Source organism: Ranitomeya variabilis, chromosome 5 (genome assembly GCF_051348905.1).
Source record: "Ranitomeya variabilis isolate aRanVar5 chromosome 5, aRanVar5.hap1, whole genome shotgun sequence".
NCBI lineage: Eukaryota > Metazoa > Chordata > Amphibia > Anura > Dendrobatidae > Ranitomeya > Ranitomeya variabilis.
This window is the reverse complement of record NC_135236.1, coordinates 78,041,202-78,067,121: the sequence shown is the minus strand read 5'-3', so window position 1 is coordinate 78,067,121 and position 25,920 is coordinate 78,041,202. Positions and strand designations below refer to the sequence as shown.

At 44.4% G+C, this 25,920-nt stretch overlaps 1 protein-coding gene across 2 annotated transcripts in view; it reads left to right on the top strand.

The window, feature by feature from the left end:
• Positions 1-25,920, top strand: part of LOC143773333 (CD209 antigen-like protein C) — a 68,967-nt gene that overhangs the window by 9,844 nt on the left and 33,203 nt on the right. The window contains exons 2-4 of one of the 2 annotated variants that reach the window (XM_077260808.1): positions 4,622-4,672; positions 5,208-5,315; positions 21,483-21,524. In XM_077260808.1, coding sequence (XP_077116923.1) covers positions 4,622-4,672; positions 5,208-5,315; positions 21,483-21,524 — 201 coding nt within the window. The remainder of the gene's footprint in view (positions 1-4,621; positions 4,673-5,207; positions 5,316-21,482; positions 21,525-25,920) is intronic. The other variant, XM_077260809.1, reaches the window with a different exon arrangement.

The window sequence follows — 25,920 nt, the reverse complement described above, 5'->3', positions numbered from 1 at the left end:
TTTCTGCCACCCAGTGGGGCCTCGTACCCTGGTCTGAATCCTTGTCCTTGTGCCTTGTCCCGTTACAGACCCTGTCTGAACTTAGTCCACTACCTGTGTCCGTTTGTATCCCTGTCTGTAGCCTTTCCTATTCCACTGTGTGTTTCCTTGTGCTCTTTGCTCCGCCTCCTGTGGTTCTGCTCTTAGCTTTGCCTCCTGCATTTCTGCTCTTAGCTCCACCTCCTACATTTCTGCTCTTTGCTCTGCCTCCTGTGGTTCTGCTCTTAGCTCTGCCTCCTGCACTTCTGCTCTTTGTTCCACCTCTTGCGGTTCTGCCCATGGATCCACCTCTTGCAGTTGGCTCTGCCTCCAACGGTTCTGCTCTTGGCTCCACCTCCAGCGGTTCTGCTCTTGGCTCCGCCTCTTGCGTTTCTGCTCTTGGCTCCGCCTCTTGTGTTTCTGCTCTTGGCTCGCCTCTTGTGGTTCTGCTCTTGGCTCCGCCTCTTGCAGTTCATCTTTGCTCCGCCTCTTGCGGTTCTGGTCATTTGCTCCACCTCCTTCGGCTCTGTTCTTTACTCTGCCTTCCTCAGCTCTATTCTTTACTCTGCCTCCTTCGGCTCTGCTCTTTGCTCTGCCTCCTTTGGCTCTGCTCTTTGCTCTGCCTCCTGAGGCTCTGGTCTTGGCTCTGCCTCTTGTGGCTCTGCCTTGCATCCGCTTTGCCTTGCTGTCTTGCTCTACTCTCGTTCTGCAACCTGCGGGTCAGGTCCCTACCTGTTCCCATATACCCTTCAGTCCGAACAGGTCCCTACCTGTTTCCATATACCTGCCCTTATTACTGTCCCTACCAAGTCAGTATCTGTCCTGCCAGAGTACCAGCTGTGTCTGCCTGTGCTGCCAGAGTGCCAGCCGTGCCTGCCTGCCAGGGCCTCACCTGTGCCCGCCTGCCAGTGTCTCATCCGTACCTGCCTGCCACTGTCTCACACATGCCTGCCTGCCAGTGTCTCAGCCATGCCCGCCTGCCAGTGTCTCACTCGTGCCCGCCTGCCAGTGTCTCAGCCATGCCCGCCTGCCAGTGTCTCAGCTGTGCCCACCTGCCAGTGTCTCAGCCATTCCCGCCTGCCTGTGTCTCAGCCATGCCCATCTGCCAGTTGAGCCCGTTGCCCGCTCCAGTCCTAGTGTTCCGTCCCCCAGTGGGATCAGCAGCCACAGCCAGACACCACCCTGGAGTGGTACCTGGCAGCTACCTGCCACACAAGCCTGACCTCACCATCAGAGGCTCCAGAGAACACCAAGGTAGCTGCTAGTCATGCCCCTTCCAGGGTAGTCTGGTTTGTGGCACATTGGGGCCACAATCCCCTCGCTCACGCCACCCAGTCAAGATGTGAGCATGACAGTCCACTTGATACAAAAGCCAAATATGCAATATAAAACTTAGTTGTCCCACCACTTACTTCCTTCAAAGCCTGGTCGGGCATAGAGTCTATGAGTTACGGTATCTTGACCTGTAGAATCTTAGCTCACTTATCACACAAAAGGCATTCCATGGGAAGCAGATTTTTGTGAACGTTGTTTCTTTGCGCTATCAAGCATAGTCAAGAAATGTTCAAAGGGATACATGTTAGGTTACTCACTCATAGAATCATAGAATGGTAGAGTTGGAAGGAACCTCCTGGGTCATCTGGTCCAACCCCCTGCTCAATGATTTTCAATGAACAGATTGGATGGTTTGTTCAACAGTCAACATAAAGCTGGCCATATGTCAGCTGAACTTGCTGATATTCATGGGTTCGGCTGATAGTCTAAAGTGTATGGGGGTGCCGGCCAAATGATGGTCAAAAGGGATGTCAATCATGCATATATGATTTCGTACTGCCGGTAGCATTGTTCTCCCTGAGATAAGCCGCTGACCAACATGTCAGTCGGTGGTTTTCTCATAGAGAACACAGGAGAACTTGGCAGAATGAGTGCTCCTGTGTTCAGTAGAATCGGCTGAGATGGCTGTCAGCCAAAGCATCACTCTTCCAACAGCTATATATATATATATATATATATATATATATATATATATATATATAATGGCCATCCAATATGTATGAGCACTTAAGGGTTTTGGGTTGAGCAGTAGGATGATGATGGCCAGCCTGCTATCCTTGGAGGGCTTTTACAGTTTTTGTATGCCAAATGGACCAACATTGCACAGTCTTTGAAAAAAAGAACTTAGGTGAGGCCACTAAGTTTTTATATCCTTATTTTATAATTTGTTTTAAGTGGGTACTGTGAAATAAAAGACAAGTATCGAAAATAATGTCTAACTCAAAGAGGTTATTTCAGTATCCAACAGAGTTTAGAATTAAAATCTAATTCACTGATTGCTCATACATATAGGCAAATCGTTTGGTCTGTAGGGCAGATTGAATGGCCTAATGAAAACTTATAGTAACTAAATCCCTTGAGATTCAGCAAGTCTTTGCTTCCTCTGCTTTAGCACTCAATCTTAAGAAATAGGAACTTGAAGTATAAGATAAGTTCTTATTCTCTAATGTAAAATTGTTCTATCTTCATATTTTTCATCCTCTTTCCTTACACTCATTTCCGCAATGCTCTTATCATCAGAGTTTCTAGATAGCTTATATCCTTATTTTGCTTAGTTTTTGGCTAAGTAAAGGGCGATCCTTCCTGACACAGACTTGAAGACAGCGGGACGTGTTAGATATGTTGCTGATCTACTTATAATGAAGCATCTGCAAAACTCATGTTTTCTTCAAGACTAAGGCTAGGTTCACATTAGCATTTCTGTGCACATTGTATCATCTGCATACGCAAATGCATACCAAAAAGCATGCAAAAGCATGCTTACGCCTGCACACCATCTTACGCATGACGCAAACAAAAACGCTGCACGTGGATGCGTTTAAATGCGTTTTAGCATGCGTTTGCCTTTTTTATGCACATGGTAGAGGCGGTGACATCATTTTCTGGACATGCGCAGTCTAAAGTACGCATGCGTATAGGACGCATGCCTACGCATGTCATTGCGTACCAATGCGTTCCCATAGACAGTAATGCGTTTTTTGACGCACTTATCCGCAATCATCCACATGCGGGCGATTGCACAATATTTGATGCCTCAAAAAATGCAACATGTTCCGATCGCCGACATCGCCGCACACCATGAAACGACGCATCCACATGCGAACATATGCAAACACATGTCCCTGCGTACACCATGTTAAAGATATGTACGCATGGCGCATGCGGATGTATGCGGATCATACGCTGCGCACAGAAATGCTAATGTGAACCCGGCCTAAGACGTTTTCTTTTGTCTTGTTGTGTATCACATACTATCTGCTAACTGATTTCTAACTGATTTAAGAAGAACAGTGTAATGAAACCTTAAGCACAAAATGGGTTTGGAGCTGGACTTTGTGCTGGCCAGTCTTTTAGGCAGAGTCTAAGGAGCACCTTGATATTCACCCTCGACAAAGATCTGGACTTCACTTTATGGATCCTAAGTTCCTTCTGCAGAGACAAGCTGATCAGTGCAGCCAGATGAAGGAAAAACTAAACTAGCCATCGTCAAATCCAAAGAAATACTAAAAAAGACACGGGGTTACCACAACTGAGAGGAGCCAGAGGACCGCAGCAACTGATTGCTTCTACTCCTGCGCTGAAAAGAAGCAATTCACCTTCTTTTAAAATGGTGTTTATTTCTTTGGGCAGAACAGGTGTTAGTCGGCCATGTTGGAAACTCTGGGAGTATGAGCTCTCAGCTGAGCTCGGTTAGCCACTCCCATCCCCTATATAATCTAGGTCCTGATTCAAACCCATGTCAAAGCTAGCTTTTGGTGCATGGCTTGGAGGAGAGATGTTTATATGAGAAGGAGTTTTAGAGGAGTTATCTGTGGCTGTTGTCTGGTTTGTAAGTGTGATAATTCCCTTCCCTCCTCTTACTTTGGTTATTCCCCCGTCCTCCACTCCCTGGTGTATTCCACTGTTATATATGAGTGAATATTTGTATGCTTGGTATTTTCTTTTATCCTTGTTTGTCTTGCCTTGTTTGTTGGGTTGGTGTATTGCGGTGCACAGTAGCGTCCCTCTTCCTTGGGTGGGGTAAGAGAACAGACAGAAAGCTGATTCAGGAGATAAGGCAAGGGCGGCGGCCCTGGCATCTTCACCTTCAGAAGTATCCCGGGGAATAGGGCGAGCTAGGGCGCTCCCTAGTAGTAGGGACAAGGAAGGAGCCCCTGGTCCTGGGTCACCTGACAGTTGGGTCATGACAGACAGAATAAGAGCCTAAAGCATAATCAGGGATGGCTGGATCAGAATGCAAAAAGTTCAGAAGAGTTAAACAGTCTGAGGTTCTATCAAAATGGACATTTATTTCAGAGACGTAGTGAGAATAAGTTGGGTTAGAATACTAGGTCAATATGTGGCACAAGATAGTATAGCAAAGATATGAAAGAGGGAGTTCAAAATATTGTGCAAGAACCTCTGGCATATTAATGTAGGGAACATTACCTTACATCATTTGTTTGCATCGCAACCAAGTCAATGTCAAGTTTCCTTAACCTTGTACATATGAAAATAGGAAAGACCTTTCAGTATCAATTAATCAAATAAACTTTGTCTTTCCACTTAGATATGGACACATCTTCAGCTTACTTCAACGAAACATTTTTTAGCCACATAGGTGAGAAAAAACCAGAACGTTACCTATATACCGTTTATATTTATAAATGTCATTCAGATAATCTCTTAATCCCATTTTATAAAGTGTTGGCAGGGGTCCTATAGGTTGGATCCCCACCAATGATCAAGTAATGGCATTATCTAGCAGATGCCACTGCTTTATAAGATGGTAATCCTCATTTACTGTACATCTTGTCAGTATGAACCTTTGAAATCCATTCCTAATTCAGAATATTGTGACCCGTACCCCAAAGTGACATCACTGTAACTCATTATCTTTCCTAAGCTCTGCTCCCTCTAATGTCATATCTTCTGATGCCATGACAGCTTAGATTCTACCCTATCATGACAAATCTTATTGATGACATGTAAGACAAGACTAGTGCTGCAGTGCAAACGTCTCTATTCTTGCAGTCACTTTTCTCACCTGCAAGGAATGGAAAAGGTTTTTTCTACTATCTGTTAAAGTTACGACCTAGATTAACAATCAGTTCTTTATTGTGAATGTGGTCAGTTTCTTCTCATTTTTTGAACAGGACGACATCCAAAGAAAAGCCATGGTTGGCTGTCATTGGCTTTGATAGTAATATTGGGCATCATATTTATCATTTTGGGCATCCTCACCGGCATCCTGTTTGGTCATTGTAAGTATTGAAGTCATAGTGGTATGCATACCATATCTTTGTGCTAAAATGTTTACCCTTATTTGGCATTTTTTTGGGTGGTTTGGTGTACTATTCTTTGATGTCTAGTTTGCTTGTGCCACAGCCTGTAATCTTGTTCCTAGGACGTAGTGTCCCATGATTTGGTTCCAGTTAAATAAATCAGTATGGGCTCAATTCATTATTGCTTTTGTGCTTGTTTTTTGTTGAATATTTAGAGTTTTGTGCCTTTATTTTGTTTGCGCCATATTTATCTTTCCAGTAGTGCCTTTTTTACGTCTATTCTATGTTTCATAGTTTTTATGGTTCAAGGTAGACACAGGTCCATTGAGTTCAACATACAACCTAACATGTTAATCCATACGCCAAAAACTTAATGAGGCAGATGCTAATTGTCCCATATTAAGGGAAAAAATATCTTCCTGACTATACACATGGCAATCAGACTAGTTCCCTGGATCAATGTCCCATCCAGAATCTAGTACCCTGTTGTGAATTCCGTTCTCGGGCTCCCTCCTGTGGTCGTGAATGGTACTTTGGTGAGTTCTGTCCTTGGACACCCTCTGGTGGCTTTAAGTGGAACTGTTGATCTTTGAGGTTGGCTTTCTCAGCTGCCCTCGTTTATTGCTGCTGCTGGTTTCCCTATTTAACTCTGCCTAGGTCGTTAGTTCATGCCAGCTGTCAATGTCTCAGTACTGGGTCAGATCTCTCTTGGATTTCTCAGATGACCTGTCTACTCCAGCAGAAGCTAAGTCCTCGCTAGTCCATTTGCTGTTCATTGGTTTTTGAATATATTTCTCAGTACATGCTATGTTTCAGTCCAGCCTGCTATTATGATATTTCCTTGCTAGCTGGAAGCTCTGGGGGTGCAGAGCTGCACCTCCACACCGTGAGTCGGTGTGGAGGTCTTTTTGCACACTCTGCGTGGTTTTTGTAGTTTTTAATACTGACCGCATAGTTCCCTTTCCTATCCTCTGTCTGTCTAGAGAAGATTCGGCCTCCTTTGCTAAAATCTGCTTCATTCCTGTGTTTGTTACTTCCTCTTAACTCACAGTCAATATTTGTGGGGGGCTACCTTTACTTTGGGGAATTTCTCTGAGGCAAGGTAGGCTGCTATTTCTATCTTTAGGGGTAGTTAGCTCTTAGGCTGTGAAGAGGCGTCTAGGGAGAGTTAGGTACGCTCCACGGCTATTTCTAGTGTGTGTGATAGGATTAGGGATTGCGGTCAGTAGAGTTACCACATCCTCAGAGCTTGTCCCAGGTTTTTCCATTTTAACCATCAGGTCATTTCGGGTGCTCCTAACCACCAGGTCCATAACAGTACAGCTGGCCTACAAAGTGTTAATGCATCTCAAAAGAGGGAAAAGAGAAGTTCTGAGTCAATTTTTTTTTCTTTGCTGCTTGTTTTGTCTTTCTTTTCCCCTTAACCTCTGGGTGGTTCAGGACTCAGGAGTAGATATGGATATTCAGGGTTTGTCCTCTTGTGTGGATCAACTCGCTGTTCAAGATTATGTAGTTCAGAATCCGATGTTAGAGCCTAGAATTCCAATTCCAGATTTGTTTTCTGGGGATAGATCTAAATTTTTGAATTTCAAAAATAATTGCAGACTGTTTCTTGCTCTGAAACCCCGCTCTTCTGGTGACCCCATTCAGCAAGTTAAGATTGTTATTTCTTTGTTGCGTGGTGACCCGCAAGACTGGGCATTCTCCCTTGAGCCAGGAAATCCTGCATTGCTTAATGTAGATGCATTTTTTCTAGCGCTTGGATTGCTTTATGACGAACCTAATTCTGTGGATCAGGCAGAAAAGATCTTGCTGACTCTATGTCAGGGTCAGGATGAAGCAGAAGTATATTGCCAGAAGTTTAGAAAGTGGTCTGTGCTTACACAATGGAATGAGTGTGCCCTGGCAGCAATTTTCAGAAAGGGTCTTTCTGAAGCCCTTAAAGATGTTATGGTGGGGTTCCCCACGCCTGCTGGTCTGAATGAATCAATGTCTTTGGCCATTCAGATTGATCGGTGTTTGCGCGAGCGCAAAGTTGTGCACCAGTTTGCGGTGTCCTCTGAGCAAAGGCCTGAGCCTATGCAATGTGATAGGACTTTGACCAGAGCTGAACGGCAAGAACACAGACGTCAGAATGGGCTGTGTTTTTACTGTGGTGACTCTTCTCATGCTATCTCTGATTGTCCTAAGCGCACTAAGAGGTTCGCTAGGTCTGTCACCATTAGTACTGTGCAGCCTAAATTTCTCTTATCTGTTACTCTGATTTGCTCATTGTCGTCCTACTCTGTTATGGCATTTGTGGATTCGGGCGCTGCTCTGAATTTGATGGACTTGGAGTTTGCCAGGCGCTGTGGTTTTTTCTTGGAGCCTTTGCAGATTCCTATTCCCTTAAGGGGGATTGATGCTACGCCATTGGCCAAGAATAAACCTCAGTACTGGACTCAGCTGACCATGTGCATGGCTCCCGCACATCAGGAAAATATTCGCTTTTTGGTGTTGCATAATTTGCATGATGTTGTCGTGTTGGGTTTGCCATGGTTACAGGTTCATAATCCAGTATTGGATTGGAAATCAATGTCTGTGTCTAGTTGGGGTTGTCAAGGGATACATACTGATGTTCCTTTGATGTCAATTTCTTCTTCCACTCCTTCCGAAATTCCTGAGTTTTTGTCGGATTACCAGGATGTATTTGATGAGCCCAAGTCCAGTGCCCTACCTCCTCATAGGGACTGTGATTGCGCTATTAATTTGATTCCTGGTAGTAAGTTCCCTAAGGGCCGACTGTTTAATTTATCTGTGCCAGAACATGCCGCTATGCGGAGTTATGTAAAGGAGTCCTTGGAGAAAGGACATATTCGCCCGTCTTCGTCACCGTTGGGAGCAGGGTTCTTTTTTGTGGCCAAGAAGGATGGCTCTCTGAGACCCTGTATAGATTACCACCTTCTCAATAAAATCACGGTCAAATTTCAGTACCCTTTGCCTCTGTTGTCTGATTTGTTTGCTCGGATTAAGGGGGCTAGTTGGTTTACCAAGATTGACCTTCAAGGGGCGTATAATCTTGTGCGTATCAAACAGGGCGATGAATGGAAAACAGCATTTAATACGCCCGAGGGCCATTTTGAGTACCTGGTGATGCCATTCGGGTTTTCTAATGCCCCATCTGTGTTTCAGTCCTTTATGCACGACATCTTCCGGAAGTATCTGGATAGGTTCATGATTGTATATTTGGATGATATTTTGGTCTTTTCGGATGATTGGGAGTCTCATGTAAGGCAGGTCAGGATGGTGTTCCAGGTCCTTCGTGCTAATGCGTTGTTTGTGAAGGGGTCTAAATGCCTCTTTGGAGTTCAGAAGGTTTCCGTTTTGGGCTTCATTTTTTCCCCTTCTACTATCGAGATGGACCCTGTTAAAGTTCAGGCCATTTATGATTGGACTCAACCTACATCTGTGAAGAGTCTTCAGAAGTTCCTGGGCTTTGCTAATTTTTACCGTCGCTTCATCGCTAATTTTTCTAGTGTGGTTAAGCCTTTGACTGATTTGACGAAGAAAGGCGCTGATGTGGTGAACTGGTCCCCTGCGGCCGTTGAGGCTTTTCAGGAGCTTAAACGTCGTTTTACTTCGGCCCCTGTGTTGCGTCAGCCAGATGTTTTGCTCCCTTTTCAGGTCGAGGTTGATGCTTCTGAGATTGGGGCAGGGGCTGTTTTGTCTCAGAGAAGTTCTGATGGCTCTTTGATGAAGCCGTGTGCTTTCTTTTCTAGAACGTTTTCGCCTGCTGAGCGTAATTATGATGTCGGCAATCGGGAGTTGTTGGCTATGAAGTGGGCATTCGAGGAGTGGTGACATTGGCTTGAGGGAGCCAAACATCGCGTGGTGGTCTTGACTGATCACAAGAATCTGACTTACCTCGAGTCCGCCAAGAGGTTGAATCCTAGACAGGCTCGATGGTCACTGTTTTTCTCCCGTTTCGATTTTGTGGTCTCATACCTTCCGGGATCTAAGAATGTGAAGCCTGATGCCCTTTCTAGGAGTTTTTTGCCTGATTCTCCGGGAGTCTCTGAGCCGGCTGGTATTCTCAAAGAGGGGGTGATTTTGTCTGCCATCTCCCCTGATTTGCGGCGGGTGCTGCAGGAGTTTCAGGCTGATAGACCTGACCGCTGTCCAGTGGAGAAACTGTTTGTCCCTGATAGATGGACTAGTAGGGTTATTTCTGAGGTTCATTGTTCAGTATTGGCTGGTCATCCTGGGATTTTTGGTACCAGAGATTTGGTTGCTAGGTCCTTTTGGTGGCCTTCCTTGTCACGGGATGTGCGTTCTTTTGTGCAGTCCTGTGGGACTTGTGCTCGGGCCAAACCTTGCTGTTCTCGTGCCAGTGGGTTGCTTTTGCCTTTGCCTGTCCCGAAGAGGCCCTGGACGCATATTTCCATGGATTTCATTTGTGATCTTCCTGTCTCTCAAAGGATGTCTGTCATCTGGGTGGTTTGTGATCGGTTTTCTAAGATGGTCCATTTGGTACCCTTGCCTAAATTGCCTTCCTCCTCTGATTTGGTTCCATTATTTTTTCAGCATGTGGTTCGTTTGCATGGCATTCCGGAGAACATTGTGTCGGATAGAGGTTCCCAGTTTGTTTCTAGGTTTTGGCGGTCCTTTTGTGCTAAGATGGGCATTGATTTGTCTTTTTCTTCAGCGTTCCATCCTCAGACAAATGGCCAAACCGAACGAACTAATCAGACCTTGGAGACCTATCTGAGATGCTTTGTCTCTGCTGATCAGGATGATTGGGTGACCTTCTTGCCATTGGCCGAGTTCGCCCTTAATAATCGGGCTAGTTCTGCTACTTTGGTTTCGCCTTTTTTTTGTAATTCTGGTTTTCATCCTCGTTTTTCTTCAGGGCAGGTTGAGCCTTCTGACTGTCCTGGTGTGGATTCTGTAGTGGACAGGTTGCAGCAAATTTGGACTCACGTGGTGGACAATTTGACGTTGTCTCAGGAGAAGGCGCAATGTTTTGCTAACCGCCGTCGCTGTATTGGTCCCCGACTTCGTGTTGGGGATTTGGTTTGGTTGTCTTCCCGTTTTGTTCCTATGAAGGTTTCTTCTCCTAAGTTCAAGCCTCGTTTCATTGGTCCTTATAAGATTTCTGAAATTATCAATCCTGTGTCGTTTCGTTTGGCCCTTCCAGCTTCTTTTGCCATCCATAATGTGTTCCATAGGTCGTTGTTGCGGAGATATGTGGCGCCTATGGTTCCTTCCGTTGATCCTCCTGCTCCGGTGTTGGTTGAGGGGGAGTTGGAGTATGTGGTGGAGAAGATTTTAGATTCTCGTATTTCGAGACGGAAGCTTCAGTACCTGGTTAAATGGAAGGGCTATGGTCAGGAGGATAATTCCTGGGTTGTTGCCTCCGATGTCCATGCTGCCGATTTGGTTCGTGCCTTTCATTTGGCTCGTCCTGATCGGCCTGGGGGCTCTGGTGAGGGTTCGGTGACCCCTCCTCAAGGGGGGGTACTGTTGTGAATTCCGTTCTCGGGCTCCCTCCTTTGGTTGTGAATGGTACTTTGGCGAGTTCTGTCCTTGGACACCCTCTGGTGGCTTTAAGTGGAACTGCTGATCTTTGAGGTTGGCTTTCTCAGCTGCCCTCGTTTATTGCTGCTGCTGGTTTCCCTATTTAACTCTGCCCAGGTCGTTAGTTCATGCCAGCTGTCAATGTCTCAGTACTGGGTCAGATCTCTCTTGGATTTCTCAGATGACCTGTCTACTCCAGCAGAAGCTAAGTCCTCGCTAGTCCATTTGCTGTTCATTGGTTTTTGAATATATTTCTCAGTACATGCTATGTTTCAGTCCAGCCTGCTATTATGATATTTCCTTGCTAGCTGGAAGCTCTGGGGGTGCAGAGCTGCACCTCCACACCGTGAGTCGGTGTGGAGGTCTTTTTGCACACTCTGCGTGGTTTTTGTAGTTTTTAATACTGACCGCATAGTTCCCTTTCCTATCCTCTGTCTGTCTAGAGAAGATTCGGCCTCCTTTGCTAAAATCTGCTTCATTCCTGTGTTTGTTACTTCCTCTTAACTCACAGTCAATATTTGTGGGGGGCTACCTTTACTTTGGGGAATTTCTCTGAGGCAAGGTAGGCTGCTATTTCTATCTTTAGGGGTAGTTAGCTCTTAGGCTGGGAAGAGGCATCTAGGGAGAGTTAGGTACGCTCCACGGCTATTTCTAGTGTGTGTGATAGGATTAGGGATTGCGGTCAGTAGAGTTACCACTTCCTCAGAGCTTGTCCCAGGTTTTTCCATTTTAACCATCAGGTCATTTCGGGTGCTCCTAACCACCAGGTCCATAACAGTACCCAAAATCTGCAGTATTATATTTTTTGAGAAAGGCATCCAAGTCTTCCTTATACTTTTGCAGTGAATCAACCATTACAACATGATGTGGCAGAGAGCTCCATAGTTTCACTGCTCTTACAGTACACGGTCAGTAATCGGCAGCGCTTTGGACGCAGCACATATCCGATGCATCCAAACCGCCGCTGGCTTTTGAACGCAGGTGAATCTGCATGTGTTCATTGAACCGTGCGGAATCACCGTGTCCTATACATTGTAAGGGTGAGATTTATCTTGCGGAGACTCGTGTCTCCACAAGATAAATAGACATTCTGCAGTCTGGAAAGATGCGCCACATGTCCATCTCTGCAGGGAAGCCGCGGGTGTCAGAGCACACATATTGGACATGGGATTTCTTGAAATCCTATCCATTATGCTGTAGCATGTGGCCTTTGCGGGTTGGACTCTGCAAGTGTAAGCAGCGTCCAACCCACAGTGTTTATTGACCGTGGGAACATACCCTAAGGAATCATTTTCTGTGATTAAAATTGAACCTTCTTTCCTCTAGATATCGAGGATGCTCCCTTGTCATCGTCGCAGGCCAAAGTGTAGAAAGATCATTATAAAGACTTCTGTACTGTCCCCTCATATATTTGTATTATTATTTATTTATATAGCACCATTAATTCCATGGTGCTGTACATGAGAAAAGGGGTTACGTACAGGGTTATAGATATCGTTTACAGTAAACAAATTTACAATGACAGACTGGTACAGAGGGGAGAGGACCCTGTCCTTGCGGACTTACATTCTACGGGATAATGGGGAAGAGACAGAAGGTCAAGGTAGCGGCAGCTCTGGTGGTGGTGACGGGGCAGCTCTGGCGGTGGTGATGCGGCAGCTCTGGCAGTGATGATGCGGCAGCTCTGGTGATGGTGAGGCGGCAGCTCTGGTGGTGGTGAGGCGGCAGCTCTGGCAGTGGTGATGCGGCAACTCTGGCGGTGGTGATGCGGCACCTCTGTCGGTGGTGACGCTGCAGCTCTGGCGGTGGTGACGTAGCAGCTCTGGCGGTGGTGATGCGGCAGCTTGGGTGGTTGGTGAGGTGGCAGCATTGTACATTGTTTTTAGATCGCCCCTCAGCCTTCGTTATTCCAAACTGAATAAACCCAAGTTTGATAAACTGCCTTGACATTGCAGTTCACCCATTCCCTTAATACTCTCGGTCACTCTTCTCTGCACCCACTCTAGTTCAGCTATGTCCTTCTTATACACCGGAGACCAAAATTGTACGCCCCATGTTTCACTGTTGGGATGGTGTACTTAGGCTTCCAAGCTTCTCCCTTTTTCCTTCAAACGTAATGATGGTCATTATGCCCCAAAAGTTCAATTTTAGCTTCATCAGACCACAGGACATGTCTTCAAAAATTAAGGTCTTTGTTCCTGTCTGAATTTGCCAACATTAATCTGGCTTTTTTATGTTTCTTTAGAATCCAAATCAAAAACTGCTTCAAATACACTACGAATAGTCTTTGATATAAATTTTTAAGTGGATCCACAGAGAAAATTTCAAATGCACAGCACTGGTAAATTTTTCACCATCTGTTTGAGATTTCATAAAAAGTGATCCACATTGTTGGTACTCTAAAATGCAGCAGATTTTACAGGCTGAAAAAATTGGTGCATATCTGCCCAGAGTGTACTGTTCTAAAGATCTGTGCTGGCTTAGTCGATTTATGCTTTGAGTAGTACTGTCTATTGACCCCAATTTTATGATGTACCATATCATGCTCAAACAATACAAATCCAGTGGAACAAGGGTTACAGTCCATTTTTTTACTGAACTACCAAGATCTTCTCACAGCCAAAATTGTACACTGAGACACACAGCAGCAAGATAAGTGGATATCATGGTGGAAATGCTGGGCTACATTGTCAAAGGTGAAAAAATCTATAGTGTTGGTCCATTTCTGTAGAATGTCATCTACAATATTGGATGGAAATACTATAATATGGATGGAAGCATATGCATATAAAACAAAGTGTGCTTGTAAGCCTACTAATCTCTGATCACCTGTTGTTGTTTTTTAGTTTGCCAATGTGGGTGGAGTTTAGGGTTCTCAATGTTTTCGCCTAATTGATTATTTGCGACTTTTTGAAAAACAAAATTCCAGAGACGCCATTGTCTCCTGCAAAAGAGTTAAAATAACAAACAACAATATTCCTCACCTTTCTGCAGTGAAGGTGATAATCTGCTACATCTAGATGGCAGGTTGCATGGTTGCATAATGCAACCATACAGCCTGCCATCTAGCAGAGACACTGATCAGCATGTGCTCAGTGTCTCTCTGTGAACTCCTATTACCAGGACAGTGAGGAAGTTAGCTGGGTGACAGTTAGGAAGCAGGGTAGAGGGAAGAGTGCCAGGGAGGCTAGTCCTGATCTGGCACACCCCAATAAGTTTGCTAAGTTGGCGGATGAGGGGGTGCCAGTACAGGGGTAGCACTGCTGCAGCCAGGCATGTCCTCTGAAAGCCGGAGAAGTGACTGCTACAGTAAGGGGGGAAATAGAAGAGCAGGGCAGGCCAGACAGGTGCTGGTAGTGGGGCACTCAATTATTAGTGGAACAGATAGGGCAATCTGTCACAAAGACAGGGATCATCGAACGGTGTGCTGCCTACCTGGTGCTCGAGTCCGACACATCGCTGATCGGGTGGACAGATTACTGGGAGGGGCTGGTGAAGACCCAGCGGTCGTGGTGCACATTGGCACAAATGACAAAGTTAGAGGTAGGTGGAAGGTCCTAAAAGATGATTTCAGGGAATTAGGCTGCAAGCTGAAAGCAAGGACCTCCAATGTGGTATTTTCCAAAATACTGCCTGTACCACGTGCCAGAGAGGCAACGGGAGATTAGGAAGGTTAATAAGTGGCTCAAGAATTGGTGTAGGAAGGAGGGGTTTGGGTTCCTGCAGAACTGGGCCGACTTCTCAGTTGGCTACAGGCTCTACGCTAGGGACGGGCTGCATCTCAATGGGGAAGGTGCAGCTGTGCTGGGGGAGAAAATGGCTAGAAGGTTGGAGGAGTGTTTAAACTAGGGATTGGGGGGCGGGTATTGATTTTATAGGAGGGGAAAATAGTGCAGATAGAGACCTGGGCACAAATAAGGAAGTTGGGGGTGGCGGTGACATGGGGGGTGGGGTTAGAACAGTTAATAATTTAAGAAAGAATAGAGGTACAGAGAGATACATAAAGTGCATGTATACTAATGCCAGAAGCCTCGCCAACAAAATAGACGAATTAGAACTAATGTTGTTGGAGCATAATTATGACATGGTGGGGATATCTGAAACATGGCTGGATGAGAGCCATGACTGAGCTGTTAACTTGCAGGGTTATAGTCTGTTCAGAAATGACCGAATGGATAGGCGAGGGGGAGGAGTGTGTCTATATGTAAAATCGTCCTTAAAACCCATCCGGAGTGATAATATAGGTGAATTTAATGAAAATGTAGAGTCCCTGTGGGTGAAGATAAGCGGAGGGGGAAAAATAATAAATTACTGATAGGGATTTGTTATAAATCTCCAAAAATAATGGAAGCAATGGAGAATATCCTCGTAAAGCAAATAGATAAAGCTGCGACTCAAGGAGAAGTCATTATTATGGGGGACTTGAACTACCCTGAAATAGATTGGGGAACAGAAACCTGCAGTTCCAGCAAAGGTAATCGGTTTTTGACAACTATGAGAGACAATTACCTTTCACAACTGGTTCAGGACCCAACAAGAAGGGGGGCACTGCTAGGCCTAATATTAACCAACAGGCCAGACCGCATAGCAAATATAAGGGTTGGGGGTCACTTGGGGAATAGTGATCACAAAATAATAGGTTTTCATGTATCCTTTAATAAGATGTGTAGTAGAGGGGTGACAAGGACACTAAACTTCAGGAGGGCAAATTTCCAACGGATGAGAGAGGATCTTGGTGCAATTAACTGGGACGATATCCTGAGACATAAAAATACACAAAGAAAATGGGAGACATTTATTAGCATCCTGGATAGGACCTGTGCACAGTATATACCATATGGGAATAAACATACTAGAAATAGGAGGAAACCAATATGGCTAAATAGAGCTGTAAGGGGTGCAATAAGTGACAAAAAGAAAGCATTTAGAGAATTAAAGGAAGTAGGTAGTGATGAGGCATTAAATAAATACAGAAAGTTAAATAAATTCTGTAAAAAGCAAATCAAGGCAGCAAAGATTGAGACAGAGAGACTCATTGCCAGAGAGAGTAAAAATAATCCCAAAATATTCTTTAACTACGTAAATAGTAAGAAACTAAAAAATGATTGTGTTGGCCCCCTTAAAAATAGTCTGGGTGAAATGGTGGATGAGGATGAGGAAAAAGCCAATATGCTAAATGACTTTTTTTCATCAGTATTTACACAAGAAAATCCCATGGCAGACAATATGATCAGTGATAACAAAAATTCCCCATTAAGTGTCACCTGCTTAACCCAGCAGGAAGTACGTCAGCGTCTAAAAATCACTAAAATTGACAAATCTCCGAGCCCGGATGGGATACACCCCCGAGTACTGCAGGAACTAAGTACAGTCATTGATAGACCATTATTTTTAATCTTTAAAGAGTCCATAATAACAGGGTCTGTACCACAGGACTGGCGTATAGCAAATGTGGTGCCAATATTCAAAAAATGGACAAAAACTGAACTCGGATATTATAGGCCAGTAAGCTTAACCTCTACTGTGGGTAAAATCCTGGAGGGCATTCTAAGGGATGCTATACTGGAGTATCTGAAGAGGAATAACCTCATGACCCAGTATCAGCACGGGTTTACTAGGGACCGTTCATGTTAGACTAATCTGATCAGCTTCTATGAAGAGGTAAGTTCCGGACTGGACCAAGGGAACCCAGTGGACGTAGTGTATATGGACTTTTCAAAAGCTTTTGATATGGTGCCACACAAAAGGTTGATACATAAAATGAGAATAATGGGGATAGGGGAAAATATGTTTAAGTGGGTTAAGAGCTGGCTCAGGAATAGGAAACAAAGGGTGGTTATTAATGGAGCACACTCAGACTGGGTCGCGGTTAGCAGTGGGGTACCACAGGGGTCAGTATTGGGCCCTCTTCTTTTTAACATATTTATTAATGACCTTGTAGGGGGCATTCAGAGTAGAATTTCAATATTTGCAGATTACACTAAACTCTGCAGGGTAATCAATACAGAGGAGGACAATTTTATATTACAGGATGATTTATGTAAACTAGAAGCTTGGGCTGATAAATGGCAAATGAGCTTTAATGGGGATAAATGTAAGGTCATGCACTTGGGCAGAAGTAATAAGATGTATAACTATGTGCTTAATTCTAAAACTCTGGGCAAAACCGTCAATGAAAAAGACCTGGGTGTATGGGTGGATGACAAACTCACATTTAGTGGCCAGTGTCAGGCAGCTGCTACAAAGGCAAATAAAATAATGGGATGCATTAAAAGAGGCATAGATGCTCATGAGGAGAACATAATTTTACCTCTATACAAGTCACTAGTTCGACCACACTTAGAATACTGTGCACAGTTCTGGTCTCCGGTGTTTAAGAAAGACATAGCTGAACTGGAGCGGGTGCAGAGAAGAACGACCAAGTTTATTAGAGGACTGGGGGGTCTGCAATACCAAGATAGGTTATTACACTTGGGGCTATTTAGTTTGGAAAAACGAAGACTAAGGGAAGATCTTATTTTAATGTATAAATATATGAGGGGACAGTACAAAGACTTTTCTGATGATCTTTTTAATCATAGACCTGAGACAGGGACAAGGGGGCATCCTCTACGTCTGGAGGAAAGAAGGTTTAAGCATAATAACAGGCGCGGGTTCTTTACTGTAAGAGCAGTGAGAATATGGAACTCTCTGCCGTATGATGTTGTAATGAGTGATTCATTACTTAAATTTAAGAGGGGACTGGATGCCTTTCTGGAAAAGTATAATGTTACAGGGTATATACACTAGATTCCTTGATAGGGTGTTGATCCAGGGAAGTAGTCTGATTGCTGTATGTGGAGTCGGGAAGGAATTTTTTTCCCCAAAGTGGAGCTTACTATTTGCCACATGGGTTTTTTTTTGCCTTCCTCTGGATCATCATGTTAGGGCATGTTAGGTTAGGCTGTGGGTTGAACTAGATGGACTTAAAGTCTTCCTTCAACCTTAATAACTATGTTACTATGTTACCTGTCTGACGGCATCACGAGCGTGAGAAAGTTCTCATGCTCGCGGTGCCATCAGAAAGGTCCTGGGAGTTCACAGCGTGCTCATTTTATACAATATGACTATGGGGTTAGTAATGGGGGCTTCTTATAGACACCTCTCCATTACTAACCTCGGGGCTTGAAGTCACCTGACAATACAAAGTTGACATCAAACCCCAACTATCACCCCACTTGCCACCACTACAGGACAAGTGGGAACAGCGAGGCTAAGTGCCCGAATTGGCACATCTTATAGATGTGACTTTTCTGGGGTGGCTGAAAGCTGATGAGAGCCAGTATCCATTACCCTTCCTAGGCTATTAATATCAGCCCACAGCTGCCTGCATAGCCTTTGCTGGTTATTAATTATAGAGGGACCTTAAGTCATTTTTTGAGGGGGTCCCCATTTTTTAGCCAGTAAATCTAAGTATACAGCTGTGAGCTGATATTAGTAGCCTGGAAAGCTCCATGGGTATTACCCCCTTCCCAGGCTATAAACATTTACCCCCAGCTGTCGACTTTCCTTCTGCTCGTTAAGAAAATTATGAGGGAGCCCATTCCATTTTTTTTCAGAAAAATAATCTTTTAATTAATTACATGTATAGTAAACTGCGCACACACACTGTAACAATTGTATGTCTCACTGACATCTATATAGCTATCTATTCTATGTGTATTTACTGTACATAAACCATCTATTCAATTCTGTCGGGTTCTGCTGTATTTTACTGTACACAGCTGCTAAATTGACGGCTTTAATTTAATCTATGTATCTATCTATTTTATGTATATATACTGTATAAAGGACAGATGAAAAGTTTGGAGACACCTTCACATTTAAAAATTTTTCTGTATTTCATGACTATGAAAATTGTAAATTCACACTGAAGGCATCAAACTATGAATTAACACATGTGGAATTATATGCTTAACAAAAAAGTGTGAAACAACTGAAAATATGTCTTATATTCTAGGTTCTTCAAAGTAGCCACCTTTTGCTTTGATGACTGCTTTGCACACTCTTGGCATTTTCTTGATGAGCTTCAAGAGGTAGTCACCAGAAATGGTCTTCCAACAATCTTGAAGGAGTTCCCAGAGATGCTTAGCGCTTGTTGGCCCTTTTGCCTTCACTCTGTGGTCCAGCTCACCCCAAACCATCTCAATTGGGTTCAGGTCTGGTCACTGTGGAGGCCAGGTCATCTGGCGTAGCACCCCATCACTCTCCTTCTTGGTCAATTAGCCCTTACACAGCCTGGAGGTGTGTTTGGGGTAATTGTCCTGTTGAAAATTTGGACTCATCAGACCAAAGCACAGATTTCCACTGGTTTAATGTCCATTCCTTGTGTTATTTAGCCCAAACAAGTCTCTTCTGCTTGTTGCCTGTCCTTAGTAGTAGTTTCTTAGTAGCTATTTTACCATGAAGGCCTGCTGCACAAAGTCTCCTCTTAACAGTTGTTGTAGAGATGTGCCTGCTGCTAGAACTCTGTGTGGCATTGACCTGGTCTCTAATCTGAGCTGCTGATAACCTGCGATTTCTGAGGCTGGTGACTCTGATAAACTCATCCTCAGAAGCCGAGGTGACTCTTGGTCTTCCTTTCCTGGGGCGGTCCTCATGTGAGCCAGTTTCTTTGTAGCACTTGACGGTTTTTGCCACTGCACTTGGGGACACTTTCAAACTTTGCCCAATTTTTCAGACTGACTGACCTTAATTTCTTAAAGTAATAATGGCCACTCGTTTTTCTTTACTTAGCTGCTTTTTTCTTGCCATAATACAAATTCTAACAGTCTGTTCAGGAGGACTATCAGCTGTGTATCCACCAGACTTCTGCTCAACACAACTGATGGTCCCAACCCCATTTATAAGGCAAGAAATCCCACTTATTAAACCTGACAGTGCACACCTGTGAAGTGAAAACCATTCCCGGTGACTACCTCTTGAAGCTCATCAAGAGAATGCCAAGAGTGTGCAAAGCAGTCATCAAAGCAAAAGGTGGCTACTTTGAAGAACCTAGAATATAAGACATGTTTTCAGTTGTTTCACACTTTTTTGGTAAGTATATAATTCCACGTGTTAATTCATAGTTTTGATGCCTTCAGTGTGAATTTACAATTTTCATAGTCATGAAAATACAGAAAAATCTTTAAATGAGAAGGTGTGTCCAAACTTTTGGTCTGTACTGTATATATAGATGTCACTGACATCTACACTCACCGGCCACTTTATTAGGTACACCATGCTAGTAACGGGTTGGACCCCTTTTGCCTTCAGAACTGCCTCAATTCTTCATGGCATAGATTCAACAAGGTGCTGGAAGCATTCCTCAAAGATTTTGGTCCATATTGACATGATGGCATCACACAGTTGCCGCAGATTTGTCGGCTGCACATCCCAAAGATGCTCCATACAAGGCAGGATGGATCCATGCTTTCATGTTGTTTACGCCAAATTCTGACCCTACCATCCGAATGTCGCAGCAGAAATCGAGACTCATCAGACCAAGCAACGTTTTTCCAATCTTCTACTGTCCAATTTCGATGAGCTTGTGCAAATTGTAGCCTCAGTTTCCTGTTCTTAGCTGAAAGGAGTGGTACCCGGTGTGGTCTTCTGCTGCTGTAGCCCATCTGCCTCAAAGTTCGACGCACTGTGCGTTCAGAGATGCTCTTAGGCCTACCTTGGTTGTAACGGGTGGCGATTTGAGTCACTGTTGCCTTTCTATCAGCTCGAACCAGTCTGCCCATTCTCCTCTGACCTCTGGCATCAACAAGGCATTTCCGCCCACAGAACTGCCGCTCACTGGATTTTTTTTCTTTTTCGGGCCATTCTCTGTAAACCCTAGAGATGGTTGTGCGTGAAAATCCCAGTAGATCAGCAGTTTCTGAAATACTCAGACCAGCCCTTCTGGCACCAACAACCATGCCACGTTCAAAGGCACTCAAATCACCTTTCTTCCCCATACTGATGCTCGGTTTGAACTGCAGGAGATTGTCTTGACCATGTCTACATGCCTAAATGCACTGAGTTGCCGCCATGTGATTGGCTGATTAGAAATTAAGTGTTAACAAGAAGTTGGACAGGTGTACCTAATAAAGTGGCCAGTGAGTATATATATTGGTGTATTCTATGTGTACATATTTTTTCTATCTAATCTATTTTAACCTGTAACGCTGTGATTTTACTGTATGCGACAGATGAATTACTGGCTTTTTAAAGGTCATTGGTGCATAAAAATAGGACAGCACTCGCATGGTCCGATTGCTGTGCGATTTTTTTCTCGCACCCGTAGGCTTGCATTGGCAAGTATCAGCCGAATCTCGGTGACAATCGCAGCATGTTGCGATTTTACACACATGCTGAACACTGGGCCGAGTGCTATGCCATGTTTTCCGTGCATAGCACTCGTCCGTATTCTACAGTAGTGTGACTCCAGCTTAATGGAGACATCTGTATCCTATGAGTGCACCTTCCCACACTTTTTGATCCCTTATTTTTGAACTTTCATATTTGCCTTTTCAAGTGGCCTGCAAATTAGCTGATAGGAACTCACACTTTTCCTTCCTCCTCCAGATAAAACACTGAACGATGAACTGACAGTTCTCAAGTTTAATGGTAAATACTTTTAATTTGGTAAAACCTTTCAAAGCATTGTAAAATAATATAATAAATTATGTAGAGAAACAATATATATATATATAGTATATGTGTACATTGGTTTACTGTATATATATAGTTATATATTCATAGTTTATAGTGTTATAGTGTATTACTGAATATACAAACTGTAAAAAGCAAAAAATAAAAACAAACAACCTATCAAATAAACCAGAACTGTCTAAAATGTTGGAAACATCTCAGAGAAGGACTGAAATTCTTAACATACAGTATCCCCATTATGGAAAATAAAATTGAGAAGCAGATAAAAGGGAGTTGGCAGGCCTGAAAAAGTCCCAGTGGTCAACAAACATGTGAGCAGGGGTCAGGTAAAAGAGAGAACTAGAGGGTAAAAGTAGCTCTGTCCTCGTCACTTTTGCTTACATGGACAGTCTTTGCGCTAGCTACTCTAACTTTCATGTCTCAGGGGATCCCTGGCCTTCAACCTTTAATCCCTGTACAGGAATGTGGACTAACATAGGGACTCTGGGTTGAGTCCTCAGAGTAGCCACTGGCCGGTGGAATGGGCTGCAGAAATGGTCAGAACACCGAGTCAGAACCAGGAGGGCAGGCAAGGCACAAAATTGTGAGTCAGTGGAAATGTTAGCAAATGAGAATCAAGCTGGTTAGGCAGGTGCAGAACTGTATGAGTAGACCAGGGCTAGACTGAACTATAGCTGACAATTCCTTGCAGTAAACTGGGAATTTTACTAGGGTGTGGTGCTGTCCCATTGGCCAAAGTAGGGAGCTGATTACTCCAGCTCCTGCCAGACTGGATGGCACTACAGATCCCAGCCACCCTAGTGTCTGTGGTTGGACTACGCCACCACGGCTCCGAGTTTCTGGTCCCAACATCTTTTCGGTCACCATTCACAGAATTAATGTGGCGCCTTGTGACAGAAGCAGATGTAAAAGGAGCAGGTCCAGTAGGAGATGTGACATAGAGTTAAGCAAAAAGATTCACTTTACCATGGTCCAGCAGGCACATCTGTAGTCAGTAGTCGCTACCTACTTATATCCCCAGCACCTCTTCTGATTAGTAGTCCTCATGTTTGTGTTAGACGAGCAACGATAACATCTTGCCTGGCCTAAAAATCAAAATTGTTGCTGGGCATGCTGGCAGGTAGGAGGAGGTTCACAGGGTTCTTTTCCAGCAGGTATGGACTGCCAACATGGCTGCTGAAGCAGGATCCTACAAATCTTAACTGCAGTGTCAAGCAGTTAACAGTTTTGCCAACATGGCTGCTACAACGCAACTAGTGTGGTTCTTATAAGTAGTAAATCAAATGGACCATGGTATCAAGACTATGGGAAAAACAGGAACGTTTTTCAGATTATTTTATTATTGCACAAATTATGTACTTATTAATACAACAAGTTATTTCTATGCAATGTCACAATATTTGGGTATACTAATAGATCACAGATTTCACAAGAGTCAACAGTGTGATGCATCAGCAAAAAGGCAACCACAGTTCTGGGATGTATTAAGAGAAGCATAGAGTCTAGATCACGTGAAGTAAGTATCCCCTTCTACTCCTCCTTGGTCAGGCCTCATCTGGAATAATTTTCCAGTTTTGGGCACCACATTTTTGAAAAGACATCAACAAACTGGAGCAAGTTCAGAGAAGAGCTACTAGAACAGTGACAGGTCGGCAAAGTTTGTCCTACGAGGAACGGTTAAAGGATCTGGGAATGTTGAGCTTGCAAAAAAGGCTAAGAGGAGACTTAATAGTTGTTTACAAATATCTGAAGGGCTGTCACAGTGTAGAGGGAACATCATTATTCTCATTTGCACATTGAAACACGAGAAGCAATGGAATGAAACTGAAAGGGAGAAGATATACAGTAGATTAGATATTAGGAAAAACTTTTTGACAATCAGGGTGATCAATGAGTGGAACAGGCTGCCATGAGAGGTGGCGAGTTCTCCTTTAATGGAAGTCTTCAAACAGAGGCTGGACCGACATCTGGCTGAGATGGTTTAGTGAATCCTGCATTGAGCAGGGGGTTGGACATGATGACCCTGAAGTTCCCTTCCAACTCTAACATTCTAGGATTCTAAGATCTTTTGTCCTGTTTGGGGTGGAAATTGGAGTGAAAAACCATTGTTAAGGATGTGTTCATTTTTGGAACGATTCATACAGATTCTATGCATCATGATATAAAGTATTCTACTAGTTTTGTGTATACAGTTCCTGTGCAGTCCTCCATGTGTTTCCAAAGTTGCTGTCTAGAAGCACAACCTGTCATGATTCTCAATGGCGAGAGAACATAGCCCAGCATATATGAGAACTAGCTCTTGGAAGATGGAAACTATACTGACCATGAACTAAACCTGCCGCACAACTAGAAGTGGCCGGGTAGCATGCCTACGTTTTTTTATCCCTAGATGCCCAGCGCCAGCCGGAGAACTACCTAATCCTAGCAGAGGAAAAGACAGTCCTGGCTCACCTCTAGAGAAATTTTCCCAAAAGGCAGACAGAGGCCCCCACATATATTGGCGGTGATTTTAGATGAAATGACAAACGTAGTATGAAAATAGGTTTAGCAAAATCGAGGTCCGCTTACTAGATAGCCGGAAGACAGAAAGGGCACTTTCATGGTCAGCAGAAAACCCTATCAAAACACCATCCAGAAATTACTTTAAGACTCTAGCATTAACTCATAACACCAGAGTGGCAATTTCTGCTCACAAGAGCTTTCCAGACACAGTAACGAAACAGCAGCTGTGAACAGGAACAAAATGCAAAAACACACAAGGACAAAAGTCCAACTTAGCTGGGAGTTGTCTAGTAGCAGGAACATGCACAGAAAGGCTTCTGATTACATTGTTGACCGGCATGAAACTGACAGAGGAGCAAGGTTATATAGCGACTCCCACATCCTGATAGGAGCAGGTGAACAGAGAGGATGATGCACACAAGTAATTCCACAAGTGGCCACCGGGGGAGCCCAGAATCCAATTTCACAACAGTACCCCCCCCCCTCAAGGAGGGGGCACTGAACCCTCACCAGAACCACCAGGGCGATCAGGATGAGCCCTATGAAAGGCACGGACAAGATCGGAGGCATGAACATCAGAGGCAGTGACCCAAGAATTATCCTCCTGACCGTATCCCTTCCATTTGACCAGATACTGGAGTTTCCGTCTGGAAACACGAGAGTCTAAGATCTTTTCCACAACGTACTCCAACTCACCCTCAACCAACACCGGAGCAGGAGGCTCAACGGAAGGCACAGCCGGTACCTCATACCTGCGCAACAATGACCGATGAAAAACATTATGAATCGAAAAGGATGCAGGGAGGTCCAAACGGAAGGACACAGGGTTAAGAATCTCCAATATCTTGTACGGGCCGATGAACCGAGGCTTAAACTTAGGAGAAGAAACCCTCATAGGGACAAAACGAGAAGACAACCACACCAAGTCCCCAACACAAAGCCGAGGACCAACACGACGACGGCGGTTGGCAAAAAGCTGAGTCTTCTCCTGGGACAACTTCAAATTGTCCACCACCTGCCCCCAAATCCGATGCAACCTCTCCACCACAGCATCCACTCCAGGACAATCCGAAGATTCCACTTGACCGGAGGAAAATCGAGGATGAAACCCCGAATTACAGAAAAACGGGGACACCAAGGTGGCAGAGCTGGCCCGATTATTGAGGGCGAACTCCGCCAAAGGCAAAAAAGCAACCCAATCATCCTGATCCGCAGACACAAAACACCTCAAATATGTCTCCAAGGTCTGATTAGTCCGCTCGGTCTGGCCATTAGTCTGAGGATGGAAAGCAGACGAAAAAGACAAATCTATGCCCATCCTAGCACAGAATGCCCGCCAAAATCTAGACACGAATTGGGTCCCTCTGTCAGAAACGATATTCTCCGGAATACCATGCAAACGAACAACATTTTGAAAAAACAGAGGAACCAACTCGGAAGAAGAAGGCAACTTAGGCAAGGGAACCAGATGGACCATCTTAGAGAAACGGTCACACACCACCCAGATGACAGACATCTTCTGAGAAACAGGCAGATCCGAAATAAAATCCATCGAGATGTGCGTCCAAGGCCTCTTCGGGATAGGCAAGGGTAACAACAATCCACTGGCCCGAGAACAACAAGGCTTGGCCCGAGCACAAACGTCACAAGACTGCACAAAGCCTCGCACATCTCGTGACAGGGAAGGCCACCAGAAGGACCTTGCCACCAAATCCCTGGTACCAAAGATTCCAGGATGACCTGCCAACGCAGAAGAATGAACCTCAGAGATGACTCTACTGGTCCAATCATCAGGAACAAACAGTCTACCAGGTGGGCAACGATCAGGTCTATCCGCTTGAAACTCCTG